General features: G+C 49.2%; 1 protein-coding gene across 1 annotated transcript in view; it reads right to left on the bottom strand.

Moving 5' to 3' along the window:
• Positions 1–10,810: 10,810 nt before the first annotated feature.
• DAGLA (diacylglycerol lipase alpha) overlaps positions 10,811–13,718 on the bottom strand; it is a gene marked incomplete at both ends in the record, with an annotated part of 33,732 nt that continues 30,824 nt past the window's right edge. Inside the window, one exon of the mRNA XM_080619459.1 lies at positions 10,811–11,738. Within this exon, the coding sequence (XP_080475585.1) occupies positions 10,811–11,738 (928 nt within the window). The remainder of the gene's footprint in view (positions 11,739–13,718) is intronic.

The raw sequence follows: 13,718 nt of genomic DNA, 5'->3' as shown, positions 1-13,718 counted from the left end.
GCACTGGGAACTCCACTGATGGAAGCACCCACAGCAGGCAGCGCTGCCAGCACGGGCACAGCACCCTCTGCCGAAGTGTCCTGTGTCTATTGCATCTCCCCACAAGGACATCCCAGCTTCATTGAGCCCCTCTGCTGACTCTGAGAGGAACAGACAAGCCCACAAAGCTGATACTGCCCTCAAGGAAGGTCTGTTAATGGAAGAACAGCAGCGTAAGTAGAGATTGCTGAATAGGATGGGAAATCCAAACGCTGTCAGAAGAGCCCATGGATCTCCTGTGTGGTTTCACAATACACACAATACTAATACATGGACTTGCTCTGCACAAGTTGCATCCTTATACACACTCCAGCTCTGCCATGGTGGCCAGTCACAAGCTCTGACCCACACTCTCCCTCTTCTATATCACTACATGCCACTCTTCCACCAGTTTTCCAAGTTCTTCCTTACACAGAGGCAGCCTGACCTCGCTCCTGATCTCTTTGCACTAATCTGACCTCCTTCGACAAGTGAGCATCACCCTGTATTTGCAAGCAGCACCCCTGAATTCTCTAGTGTACTATTAACTGAAAGCACCAAGTTAACCTGCATCAAGGCACTGAGATAGAGCCACCACCCAGCCACAAATCCCAGCCTGGTTTGGGTTGGAAGGGACCTTAAAGCTCCTCCAGCTCCAACCCCTTCCACTAGAGCAGGATGCTCCAAGCCCCTGTGTCCAACCTGGCCTTGAACACTGCCAGGGATGGGGCAGCCACAGCTTCTCTGGGCACCCTGTGCCAGCGCCTCAGCACCCTCCCAGGGAAGAGCTTCTGCCTAAGAGCTCATCTCAGTCTCCCCTCGGGCAGGTTCAAGCCATTCCCCTTGTTCTGTCCCTACAGGCCCTTGTCCCAAGCCCCTCTCCAGGTTTCCTGCAGCCCCTTTAGGCACTGGAGCTGCTCTCAGGTCTCCCCTTCAGGAGCCTTCTCTTGTCCAGGCTGAACCAGCCCAGCTCTTTCAGCCTGGCTCCAGAGCAGGGATTACATACATACTGCTTTCCTTGCCCTTCATCATAGCAGTGTTTCCAAGAAGAATCACTTTTAAGTAAGGTTTTGCAATGTACCTGAGCAGAACTTTGCCTCTTCTGAAAAGTACAAGCTAACCAAATACCCTCTCATAGCATGATTTTCAGATATGGCTCTGCACAATCACCTTCAGGTCACTGTTTCTCATCCTTTGTCTCTTTTCTAACTGAAGTCCAACCTAACATCCCTGAAAAATAACCAAGTATGAACTGGTTTGCGCAATGCTCGTTTCTATTTACAATGAATGAACAATTAAATCACAGCTGTACTTACATATTTCCATGAGTTTCCACTCCTTTTCTTTGCTCCCTTGGGAATGTATCACTCCAGAGCTTAAAAATCACTGGAAGCCTTGTTTTCTGCATGTTTTATGGTCAACGGGTTGATCCCACTTTCCTCAGTAAGCCAGAAATTCCTCCTATGGCCACCAACATACCAAACAGTCTTGGAAATAGCAACTCCATCCCTGGCTACGTTCAACAGTGATGGCTTTTAAGAGTAAAACAGGGTTTAAAGCAACATCCTCCATGCCTGCTGGGTACACATTCTCCTTAGTAAGTGTATTAAAGCAGTCACTCCTAAGCATGGATTACTTCATGTTTATACAAGGGTTATATCCAGACTTTTATGCTTTGCTTTCCCCATGAGAGGAAGTGTTTAAAGAAGAGGCAATAGCCTTTTATGAGGCTGATATAGTTATAGGTAGGGTAAAAAGCCACAAACCACAACCAAGAGGCAGCACTTACACATACCAGCCTTTTTTATAGGCATTTTTATGGGAACTCAGTAGTTCTGCCACCTTTAAGCTCTTAATTCCCTGATAGTACTTCGTCTCTTCAGGAGCAACCATAAAAACTACTCCATGCAGCCATTAATAGGATTAACTTTCTTCCAGGCATTCCTTTTCCTGCCCGTGTTGCTCATGGCTGGGCAGAAAGCTCCTGTTCCTCTCCTTACTCTCCTCTGACCCTGTAAAGCACAAGTACTGCTTCCCCTTTCCAGCATATGAGTTACTACAGCCTTACTCTGCTGTAAGCAGCACCTACAACTACTTGTAAAGCAGGATCTTGGTCCTGCTCTGCAGGGTGTGAAGCTCTTCCTCCCCTGTTTGAACTCACCTTCTTTGCCAAAGGATCCCAGCACCTTGCTGCTTTTCCACAGGGCAAACCCTCTCACACTCTTCTTGCTTCACTCCATCCTCTCCCTACCACTTACTCGTATCCTTCCAAAGAGCCCCTTGTAATCCAGTGCCTTTGTTTGCACTGATGTTGTTGGTTTTGTATGGCTGTTGAACTCAATACTCAATGCCTTCAGTTTCTTCCTTAACTCTTCACTGAAGAAGAAAGATGCTAGAACCGAGTCTCCTGCAGTTCCACCCTTGGCTGCACAGGGCATAGAATTATCAAGCTCACCCCAAGGAAGAGCTATATCCCCTATATCTCCATCAAAGGCCAAGATCCAGAACAAACAGAGGTAGTGAGGTGACGATCAGCCCCAGCAGCACCTAAATTGCCCCCAAGAGCCTTCCAGGAGCTGTGGTGATGCACCAACACCATAGTCCTCATCCCTCTGCAACGAGGGAGCCCAGTGCAGTTCCTTCCAACTCTCAAACTCACACTCAATCCTTGAAGACATAACCTCAAGCAAATCACAACAAGCATTCTCCAGGTCAGACATGGGAACAGTCACATACACCAGTCATGCTTCTACATCCATTTTATACACAGTGCCATATAATATACAGAAACTTTTATATACATATATCTTTATAGAATATGCTATATTAATCTGTCTCTTTCTTTACAGCAATATTAGTTTGGATCTTTCATACATAGGTACAAAAAGTCAGTCACATGAGAATGGCACGTGAGGACTGCTTTAGTTTCCTTGTAGTCTTCATGCTGGGGCAGCTCGGAGCAGGGATTCGGAGGGCAGCATTCCCAGGACAGGCAGTAACCTCTTGGTTGAGCGTGTGGACACAGGACCCTGTGCTGTCTTCCCCCCTTGATTGCATATGCAAGTGCTCTCAGCCCCGCAAGAGGCAGTCAGAGCAGCTCTGAGCTCCCTAGGACTGTTTCTCCCATTAATGCAAAAGGCTTTAGCTATAAAGAGGCAATTGGGGTTAATTCATAGCTACCCTACCCTGAGCTGCCCCAGCACACGATGTGAGAGGTGACAGAAGCAGGCAGAAGGGCTTTGCCAGAGGCACTGGTGTCCACTGACAGGGAGAGAAGTGGGACGTGAGTTTCTGCGTGCCAGTGCTGCTCCTGTTGCACGAGGCCACCCAGTTGGGCTCTACCCAATGCAGCCAGCACTAAAATGCCCAAAAAAGATGAGAAAAGGAAGAGTTTCCACCAGTTCCTCTGGTCTTGCTGTCTCTGCTTGTTCACAGCTATAAGGGAGGACAGGCCAGACCAGTGGCTGTCCCAGCAGGACACCGGAGCAGAGCACGGAGCCAAAGGCAAGGGTTGTACAGGGCAGAGTGCTCCTCTCCTGCTGCCCCATGGACACAGGCAGGGAGTCCATCACAATAACCCCTGTGCTGACATGAGTAACTAAGTTTATTCACTACAATAGGAGTTTGAGACTATTCCCTGGCCATCACCTCTTCAGTCTGCCGTAGCATGCGTGGAGGGAAAGCTGGGAAGCCATAGCCTCAGTAGCCACTTTGCCACCAGACAGGGACCATCAGCAAGTGCTGTGATAAAGGAGTTAAGACCCAAAAAGGTGTGTGGCACTAGGAAACACCCAGTGGTGTGATCACCTTGCACTAGCAGCATCCCCAAAGCACTGCATCAAGAGCACAGACTGAACAGGTACCACCAAGCCAGGCTGAGCGATGGATGCTGCTTTGGGTTGCTCCTGGCACTGCCACGTGCATCAGGTATCTCCATCTCTGAGCCATCAGAACTGCATAAATCCTGGGATGGAAAACAGGGAAGTGGAATCCCAGTAAAACCCAAGGCTTGTTCCTGTGCTCTCTGCGTTCAATGAGCTTTGTAGAAGTAAGGAGCCAGATAGAGGTTCCCCTCATAGAGGTTGGCTGGGCAGGTAGAGAACTTCAGCACATGAAAAACAGAGCACAGCATGATGTGGTGAGGTCCAAGGTGTCCAACACAGCAATGAAAGCAGCAAAAAAGCCCAAATCTCTAAGAGAGCTCACCTTTGGGAGATGAATGTTGCAGAGCCAGGGAGAGAAACATCACTAAATAAAACTGCAGTGACAGAACATGCTAAGTTCAAAACTAAGTCCCTTTCAGCGTAAGTTCTGGCAAAACCAGAAGCAGATCTTGAAGAGGAGAAAGGATTCTACTCATGAACAGACCTGTAAAACACTGACTGAGGTCACATACACCAAAGGTAAGAAGTGGTAGGAAGTCTTCCCTTCCTTCCACGTGGAAAACACTCGCTTTGCACAAAGTTCTAGATTGGAGGGGCTGACCCAATGGTGGTGTGGGCTTGAGGATAGAGTCTGCCCCAGATCAAGCTTTGCTGTTGGCACTTGGATACGACCTAAGGCAGGAATCTGAGGCAGAAAGGGAGAACCTGCAGCAAAGGCAACTCTGAACCAGTCCTTGGCCACACTGCATTCCCTTTCACACACCCAGATAAGAAACAAGATGCAGAAGAAAGGAAGCTGGCAAATGTCCTGTCCCAAGTCAACGGAAAGCAAAGGCACAACAGGTACAAATTCTAGAGAACAAGCAAAGAAGAAACCAATAACAGGAACAGAGACAGCAAAGTGATGCAGACAAATGATGCTTTTCAGGACAGCAAGTCCCTATGGCAAAGGGAGGAACTGCTCTCTCCTGGATTGCTATGAATTAAAGCAGATGAAGTTGAGGCTACCAACATCCTCCTGTGCAGAGGGCAACAGCTCTCAGGGAGGTGGTGGATGCAGATACAGTACAGAAGTCCTGCCACATGTGGAATACGCTGCCCTCTACACAGCAGGAACCTCCTTCCTCAAGTATTTCTCCACTCCAACAACACAGAGCTCGCAACCTAATAGGGTTTAGGTGAAACACTCACCCATCTTAGCAGTGCAGGCCCCGACTCTCAGAGCTGGAATATAAACCCTGAAGCACACAAACCTCAGGTCCCCAAGCTTGTCCCTACCACATCTCACTCACAGGGGCAGTGGCTCCTCCCTTGAAAGGACCAGAGCCCGCTCAGGAGCTGACAAGGGGGAAGAACATCACTGTATGCAATACACTATTTCACGTATCTCTCACACTTCACTCTAACACCAGTATGAGCATCTGACTGGGGAGCAAGGAATTCCCAGCTCAAGTCCCATCACTCGGCTGCAATCTTTATGTCCCTTTCTTCCCTTAAGCGCCAGGAAAGTTTGCCTCCAGGAGGATGCGCTCTGCCTGCCACATGGAGCATCGCCTCCTCCGCACAGGAGCACCGTAAGAGGGAGCTTTCGCACCAGAGATGCAGCTCTTCCCTAAATCCCAGTTCAGCGCTGCACAGGCTCCGAGGAGAATGTGCCACAAGCCTGACTCAGCCAATGCTTCCCAGTGCTTCCGAGCCAGACGTTCCTTCATTCAGGGCATCAGAGCAGCCTGTGCTAAAGCACTGTGGGATTTCCAACCCTCCCTTTCCTCAGGCAGGATGAAGAGGCACCAGGTTCACTGCAAGCAGGGAAGAAGCTGACATCTACCCACTACAGCAACCTGGTCTAGTGTGAGGTGTTCCTGTCCATAGCAGGGGTTGGAACTGGATGATTCTTTCCAACCCAAACCATTTTGTGATTTCACAGCTAAGAAACAACCATCCATGTTAAATGTCTTGGCTGTTACACTGAGCTTTCACATTCAGTGTGTTGGATGTTCAACCCATTTCCCTTTTACTTTACTTCTGGAACTCATTACTTGTGTTGCTACAGAACTCTAATGAGGGAGCACTTATCCAACAAGAACCAGACTGGTTTGTGTTGGAAGGGACCTTAAAACTCATCCAGTTCCAACCCCTGCCACAGGCAGGGACACCTTCCACTGGAGCAGCTTGCTCCAAGCCCCTGTGTCCAACCTGGCCTTGAACACTGCCAGGGATGGGGCAGCCACAGCTTCTCTGGGCACCCTGTGCCAGCGCCTCAGCACCCTCACAGGGCAGAAGAACCTGCTCACCCAAAGCTATTCCAACTAGGAAGAGGATGGCTGAGATTGTCTATAAGCTTCCTAAAGTGCAGAGCAGCTCTGAGAGAGTCTGTTTGCAGCAGCACAATGAAATAACAGCACTCCACAAAAATCCAGCTTCGGTGGAGTGAATTCAAAGAGAAGGAATGATGAACATTGACAGCATGGAAGGATTGTCAGCAAAAGCCATCTCAGACTTCAGTTGTCTGAGCAGAAAGGAACAAATGTGGTGCTATAGTTAAGAGGGAAGCTGAAGGAGCTTTACAGCACACAGCAAAGCTGCTAGGTTGAGAGCTAAAGGTTATTTTAAATGTCTGCCAGTATTTCTGTTACATTTAATGAGTTATAAACCACTTTATAAGCAAATAACTGGCCTGTGTGGCTTAACATGCTCTGCAGAGGGTAGCTGCGACCACCATACCTAAGATAATGGTAATCAAATGCTACTCTACCCTTCCTACAAAGCCAGAATCCTCCAAAGGAAGAGAATATCCCAGCAGTGGGCACACATAAGGACAAAGTGAACCCAGGCCCAAGAATTGCTCCAGCCCAGCCAATTCCCAAGGGAAACAGAAGGGTTCCTGTCAACCATGGAAATCACGGAATCCCAGACTGGTTTGGGTTGGAAGGGACCTTAAAGCTCATCCAGCTCCAACCCCTGCCACGGGCAGGGACACCTTCCACTAGAGCAGCTTGCTCCAAGCCCCATCCAACCTGGCCTTGAACTGTTTGCACCCTAACCTGATCTTTGAACACAGGAATTGCCTCTGACTGTGCTAAGCTGTGGGATGGAGCTCAACACACACTTAGTCAAGGACCTCCTATGCTGCCCTTGAATGCTTCAAGGCTTCAGGGCTACATTCCGTTACAGTCTGCTGGCAGTATCATGAAGAAGGACGCAATGGCAAGTGCCAGGCAGACAGTCAGCTGAAATCTGCACACCAGGAGATCATGAAGGGACAAAGAACCCTGTTAAGACTCCATCAAAGCTGTGCTGGTGGAGCAGGTTTCACTTACTTCACTTTAAGATGCAAAAAGTCCACTTTCTGCTCTCCAGGAATGCTGTGGCCTCAGCTGTACCACAGAGCTCTTGGACGGGATCTTAAGGATGTGCCATGGAGCTGATGAGCTGCTGCTGCTTAGCTGGGGTGTCAGGCACAATGAACAGCACTTCCAGCACTGCTGGCTGGAACATCCCATTGAAATTTCATGGGAACACCTAAAGATTCAAAGGCACAAAGCTGAAGAGTAGGAATCAGAAGACAAGAGGTTAAGAAATGTGAAGATACTTCATGTTTCCAAGGACATCAGAGAGGAGCGAGGGCAGAGAAAGCAGCCAACCATGTGCAGTGCAAAGGAGGTAGCTACAGGCTTCATGCTTAGCTCTCCAGATATGCTCTTCCAGGATGAAACAGGAGATCAGCCTGTCCTAATACTCTTTGAGGAAAGGACTGACAAGAATGAAGACACAGAAAGCCATTTAAAGCAGAAATAATGCCAAGAACGTGGATTTACTTGTGATTGGGAACAGATCCGTTTGTCAAGAGAGAACAAAGAAAGCCAGGAATTACACATAATGTGATACAAGACCTTTAGCTACAAGGGCTCTTTTGCATCTTTACTGCCTTGATTTATGGCAAGCCCAGGTCACAAGTATTAGGTGTTTCCAGGCTTTTCAGTAGGAGCCTAATAACCACAGAGCACAAAGCCAAATAGCGCAGCATGCCAGGTTGTTTCCTGCTACAGCTGGTCAGGGCAAGGGAAACCCATTCCCTTGGGACACAGTTCCAATGGCACAGAGAAGGAAAGAGTCACACACAAGGATTGTGTCTTCCAGGACGTAGTGGATGTATGCCCAAGCTCAGAAGTGACTTTCTAGTGCAATATTATAACCCATTAAACATCCTCAGGTCATCACTGAAACACCAGAGGGAGATAATCCTCACCTTGAGGCATCTCCCCATCATCCTTGGTAGGGCACCAGTAGTTCCACCTAGTCTCAGAGATACCCATCTCCTACCACTTCACTGCTAGGGCCAGAGATGATTCTTTCCTTAGTGTTCATAAAGTGCTTTGCAGATACAAAGCTCTGCCTAAGTGCTAAAGTGATTACTACCCATCTTCTGCCAATGATTAAAGGCAGAGATTAACTCCTTTCCCCTACTCTTAGCAACATGTGCAAGCAGCCTGCATCAGGAGGAGAGCCAGCCTGCTAGCCTCAGCCTCCCTATGCTACAACATCCCCTTTCCCACTCAAAACCACCCCAGTTTATTGTGTGTCTTCCTGGACACCACCTTTTTAGTGTGGGCAGCAAGTCAACTTTACCCTGTGCTCTGCAAGAGTGGGCGATGTGATGGCACTTACACAACTGCTCTAGGGGAGCTCCTGAACAAGCTCTCAGCAAAGGAAACAACACTGCTCTTTCCTGAAGGATCTACAAGGAGGAAAAGTAACTTCTTTTTGCTTTTAAAAGCATTTTACTTTTAGAAATGACTTGAAATTCAAAGGGGTTTCTTACTTCTAATTCAAGACAGTAGAGAAAAGGTCACCTTTGGGACCTAAACCCCAGGGACAGTATTTTACTGCCCATTGAACAAAGCCCTGTGCTTCTGAAGGCCCTGTAATGTGTGAGGATCAGGAACACAGTATCCCAGGCTAAACTGTGGGATCTGGACACAAAGTCCAGTTCACTTCCATGCACTTGAGGTTATAACCAGTGTGCACTGATGGAAATAAAGTGTTCCAGTCCTGACTTGATGGCATTTGATGCCACTCGGTTTGTGTGGTGTCCAGGACAGAACAGCCCTGACCCATGTCTGGGGCTTCAAGAGACTACTCAGTGATCACAGCTAAAGGCTATCCCTATCCCAGGATAGGGATAACAGGAGCCCAGAGGCTTGCCATGAGCCTGGGAAGCACAGCATCCTCCCACAGTGGAAAGATCACAACTAAGGAGGGGGAAGGAGAGCAATGAACATCTCTGTGATGACAAGGGAGTTAAAATGGGAATTTCTTTTCCAGTGAGGGAGGACAGAGCTCCAGTGAGATTGACTGACGACTGCAGAGCTTGAATATGAAGGTTTTGTGTCAATGAAAGGCCTTTTTACAGGTCACAGTACGTTTAACCTCTCGCAATAGGTAGTTTCTCTCCTGCTCTCATCATTGGCAAGTCCCTCCCTGGAAAGGTCTTGGAGGCTCCTCCATGCCCTGAGGCTCTGCACAGCAGTGCTCAGGGAGTTCTCCTGGTACCTTGGGCAAGCTTTGCAATTCGGCCGTGTGCCATGGAGAGGCAGCCAAGGGAGGGTGGGTGAGGGATGCACAATGCTTCCCCCCAGGCTCTGAGCCACTTGAAAAGCAGAGGACTTGCACTCATACCTGCCCATCCTCTATCCCCTTGGATCCCAGAGGGAACAGCACAGGAAAGGAGAGGATGAACGTGCTTTTAGCTGAGGGAAAGCCTCCCTGTTTGCTTAATAAATACCTTCCAAGAAGCTTAGCAGCTCTGTAAACATACAAGAGATTTCAATACTCTTCTAATTTTTGTACTGAAAAAGAGTATTTTTGCAATACTCTTGTAATTTTCAATACTCTTGTAAAAGTCCATCTTTCCCCTGAACTCCCAATGACAGAGGCTGGCACTGATCCGTGATTATGGCATATGGGTGGTGTGAGGACCCAGCAGAGGCTCCCAGGCTCCACAAGGGCCCGGCACATAACACTGGGTGTTGAGAAGCCTGTTGTTGTTTGAAGTTGATCCATCCATGCAGCTCCAAGATGAGGATCCTGTCAGGCCTGCAGGAATGTGGCCAGCTCAGAGTGGTCCAAGGGAGCTGAGAAGTGATGGTGGTGACATCCAGAACTCTTTCTGGCAAAGGAGGGACGTGCAGAGGCCTTTGGCTCTTCAGAACAGCATCCTTCCCTCTCAGCAGCAGCCTGATGGTCACTGAACACAGAAGGACTCAGGGGAGAGAAAGCACAGTGCCAGCCCTGTTCTTGCTGTGCCTGGCAGCCAGGGGAGGGGAGACTGCATGTGGGGAGAATACAGCCCCAATGGCTTTAGAACAGGAGAGTGTCCTACAAAAGCAATGCCTATGGAAGTGGGATGGACTGGATCTTGGGCCAGATCCAACCTAGTAGTGCAATAGGGCCCAAAGTCTCAATCCATTCATTTCCAAACCCACTGCCATGGTACCAAGGGGGGGATCTGGCCTGGCTCCCTCAATCTATCCAATCCTTGAGCTTCAGAGAATCCACCCTTTCAGCCCAGAGGATTCCCTCAAGCAGGATATGTCACTCCCAAACTCAGCAGGTGCCCTGGGGCAAGAAATCTGCCTCAGAAATGCCCTGAGACAGGCTGAGGTAGGGAACTTCCATCTACCTTTAGAGACTCAAACCCTGTAGCCATCCCTGTGAGGCAATGCTGCTTCTCCCAGCCCATCCTTCAGACACCAATGTGCCACCGCTGTGTCACCCCCAGAAGGAACATTTCCAACTGTCTCCTCTGATCTGAACTGCCCCATGACCACCTCCTCCTCCTCCAAGTACTATCCCAGCACTCAGCCTACGGGATCAGCTCTCAGAGCTGCACCCCTTTTACCCTGCAACTAGAGGGCTGAAATCATGAGGTCGTCCTGCTTGGCAGGGCTGGTTACATGCCCAGAGGGGGTAGAAGTCCGGATTTTCTCAGTGGCCAGGCACTCCTGGCTGCTCACACCTGTAGGAGTGATGTCCATGAGTTCTCCGGATGAACTAAGGGGGAAAGAGGGGGACACAGAGATGCCCGACGAAGGATCTGTTGAGCCTGCAAACAACCTCGGGGGCTTAGGGACTAAGTTGGGTTCATATTGTGCCCTCAACAGGATCTCTTGATCACTGACAGATTTGGGCATCTCTGCAAAGTCACTGGAGCTGTCTGACACCATCATGCAGTAGATGTCCTGGAAGGAGCTGCTTTTGCTATCCAAATTAAAGAGGCTGTCTATGAACTCAGCAAATTCCAACACTTGGGGACTGGGAACATCAGTGAGACGTCCATTCTGGAGGGACAGCTCCTCACGAGGGGGTAAGGAAACACGGTCCCCCTCGCTGCTGGCTCCCTCCTCACTGCAGCGTCGTTGTGGGGTAGTGCCACCACTGTTGAGCACGTTGTCAGGGGGCTGAGTCTCTTGGGAGTGCTTGGAGAGGCTGTCAGCAGCCAGCAGCTCTGTCCGGGAGCTCAGGGAAGGGTTTTCCTCAGGGATAACAGGGTCTATATAAAAGCAGTGTGTCTCATCCTTCTCCATGACAGCATGGAGGCTGGGAGAGCCCCGGATGCTCCGGAAACCAGAGGAGCGCCTGGAATCAAAGCTGTAGAGGGATTCATTGTCTGAGAGGCTCTCCATGGTGGCAAGAGGGGCACGGCGGTCCTGCAGCTCCACAGACAGACGTTCCTTCGTGTCCAGGAGAAGCAGCTCCACGGGGTCTTTCTGCACAGGGGAAAGTGGCTTTGTCTCATAAAAGCCTTCCAAGCTGATCTCAGAATGGGATTTGCTCCTGCAATGAGAAACAGACAACGTGAGGTTGCATCACACCATAGAACCAACCACAAGTTGCCACAACAGCCACAGGAACCAAGCACAGAGGTCCTCGTACACCCTGGTTGCTCTAACCAGAGCCCTCCACAACTGCAAGAAACCCCTTATGTCTCCATCCTCCCAGCTGAAAGTATTAGGTACAGTTTCTTCCTTCAGCAAACTCAGGTTCTTGCCCTTCTCCCTTCTCTCCTGGCTAAATGTGTTCCCTCTCAAGCACCATTTTCACTTAGGACCATGGTTCCGCTCCCACAGAAACCTGCAGTGCTCCCCGCTGAAGTTTCCACACATGCAAACCCCTCTCTCTGTATTAAGAGAGGACTGAGGCACGAGAACCTGAAGGATTAGCCTACAATTAACTTACTACTCTTTCTTCTCACATTCTGGAACCATTCCAGTCTCATGCCTTCCCCTCCTGTTCCAGGCTGGCAATCCCTGCTTTGCTGCCATCAGTGCCAGGAGGCTGTTAGAGCATTGCCCATGCCCATTTCAGCTATCATTTCAGGTGGCAGACTTTAAGACAGGTAAACAAGCAATTTACTCAGCTTAAAACAAGCAAAGATCTTTAGAAAGACACCAGTTACACTAAGACTTCAAAGGATCAGGCAGGGCTCCTCCAGAAAGAGACCATGTCAAAACACAGGGAAGGAGCTCTCCACACCAGGCACACACAAAGCCTGAGATGAGCTGCAGCCAAAGCAACAGCCCTAAAGACAAGAACTTAAGGAAATGGCATAGAATTAAGGGATAGTTTGGGTTGGGAGGGACCTTAAAGCTTATGCAGTTCCAACCCCCTGCTGCGGGCAGGGACACCTTCCACTAGAGCAGCTTGCTCCAAGCTTCCTGAGAAAAGGAAGGAATACCTGGGAAAAGAGCCTGAGCTTGGCAGAGGACTGCTGCACCTGCCAGGAGGACCTGATGGATAGGGAGCAGCTTTTAAGTTAGGCCAAGATTTGATCCCTTTAGCTTCAATAGTCGTCTAAGCACAGGTTTCCAGAACCCCAGATAAGGCAGTGTGACACAGCAAACCGGTTCTAACCTTGGATCAAACACAACCAGCCTACAACCATTTCCACTCTGGCACCTCCCTGAAGCCTCTCTGCCCTCTCCCTCATCCCTTTCAGATCTCAGAATTTCCCTTCTGTTTCCACTCACCTCAAAGGGAAGCAGCTCTTCGGGTGTGCACAGAAACCACTGCTCCTCTCCCTGCTGCTTGACCTGCTTCATTTTCTCAGGCTTATTGTAGCCTTCACAACACGGACTGATCCCTTCTCCTACTGTTTCATCTCAGCTGCAGTTCTGCTTCTAAGCTCTCCTTCACTGTTTCTGGCTGTTATCACTCTCTCCGAGACAAGAACCTCACCACTTTCATATTATTTGGTGTCTTTTGTTTCTTCTAAGCTTAAACTTCACTCACGCTCTCTCAAGGATGCTCAGTACAGACCATCTCACCCTGCCTCTTCCCACACACACACAGAGCTTCTTGTTGGGTCTCTACCTTTAATCTCCATAGAAGTGCTTCCCTTGCAAAGAAATAATCTTCCCCCACCCACCATATTGTCTTTGTTTCCACTCACAACCATCATTTGCTATCTGTGGCTATGAACTATCTTTCTTCCCTCATCCCCCCTGTTTTGTCTGCAAATTCACAATTCTGTGATGGAAATTGTGTTGCAACTTTGAAATAAGCTTTTGCCCACATTTTTATACTTATTTTCTTTGCTTCTTGCAAATCTGGGGTCCTGCAATGCCTCAAACATCATCTGAAAGTCTGCAAGGAGTCACTCTGCCATTGGCTCCTAGAGGAAAGCTGTTCACACACACCACCAAGAACAAGCTCTTCCCCCTATCACTCCATTAGATACCTTCTAGATGTTCCTCCACCTCTCATTTGCCAGGACGAGGATGGAGAAGGAGTTTCTTCCACCCCCTCACACTTCCA

This window comes from Psittacula echo, assembly GCF_963264785.1.
Source record: "Psittacula echo genome assembly, chromosome: 5".
Lineage (NCBI taxonomy): Eukaryota > Metazoa > Chordata > Aves > Psittaciformes > Psittacidae > Psittacula > Psittacula echo.
This window is presented reverse-complemented; position numbering and strand designations above follow the sequence as displayed.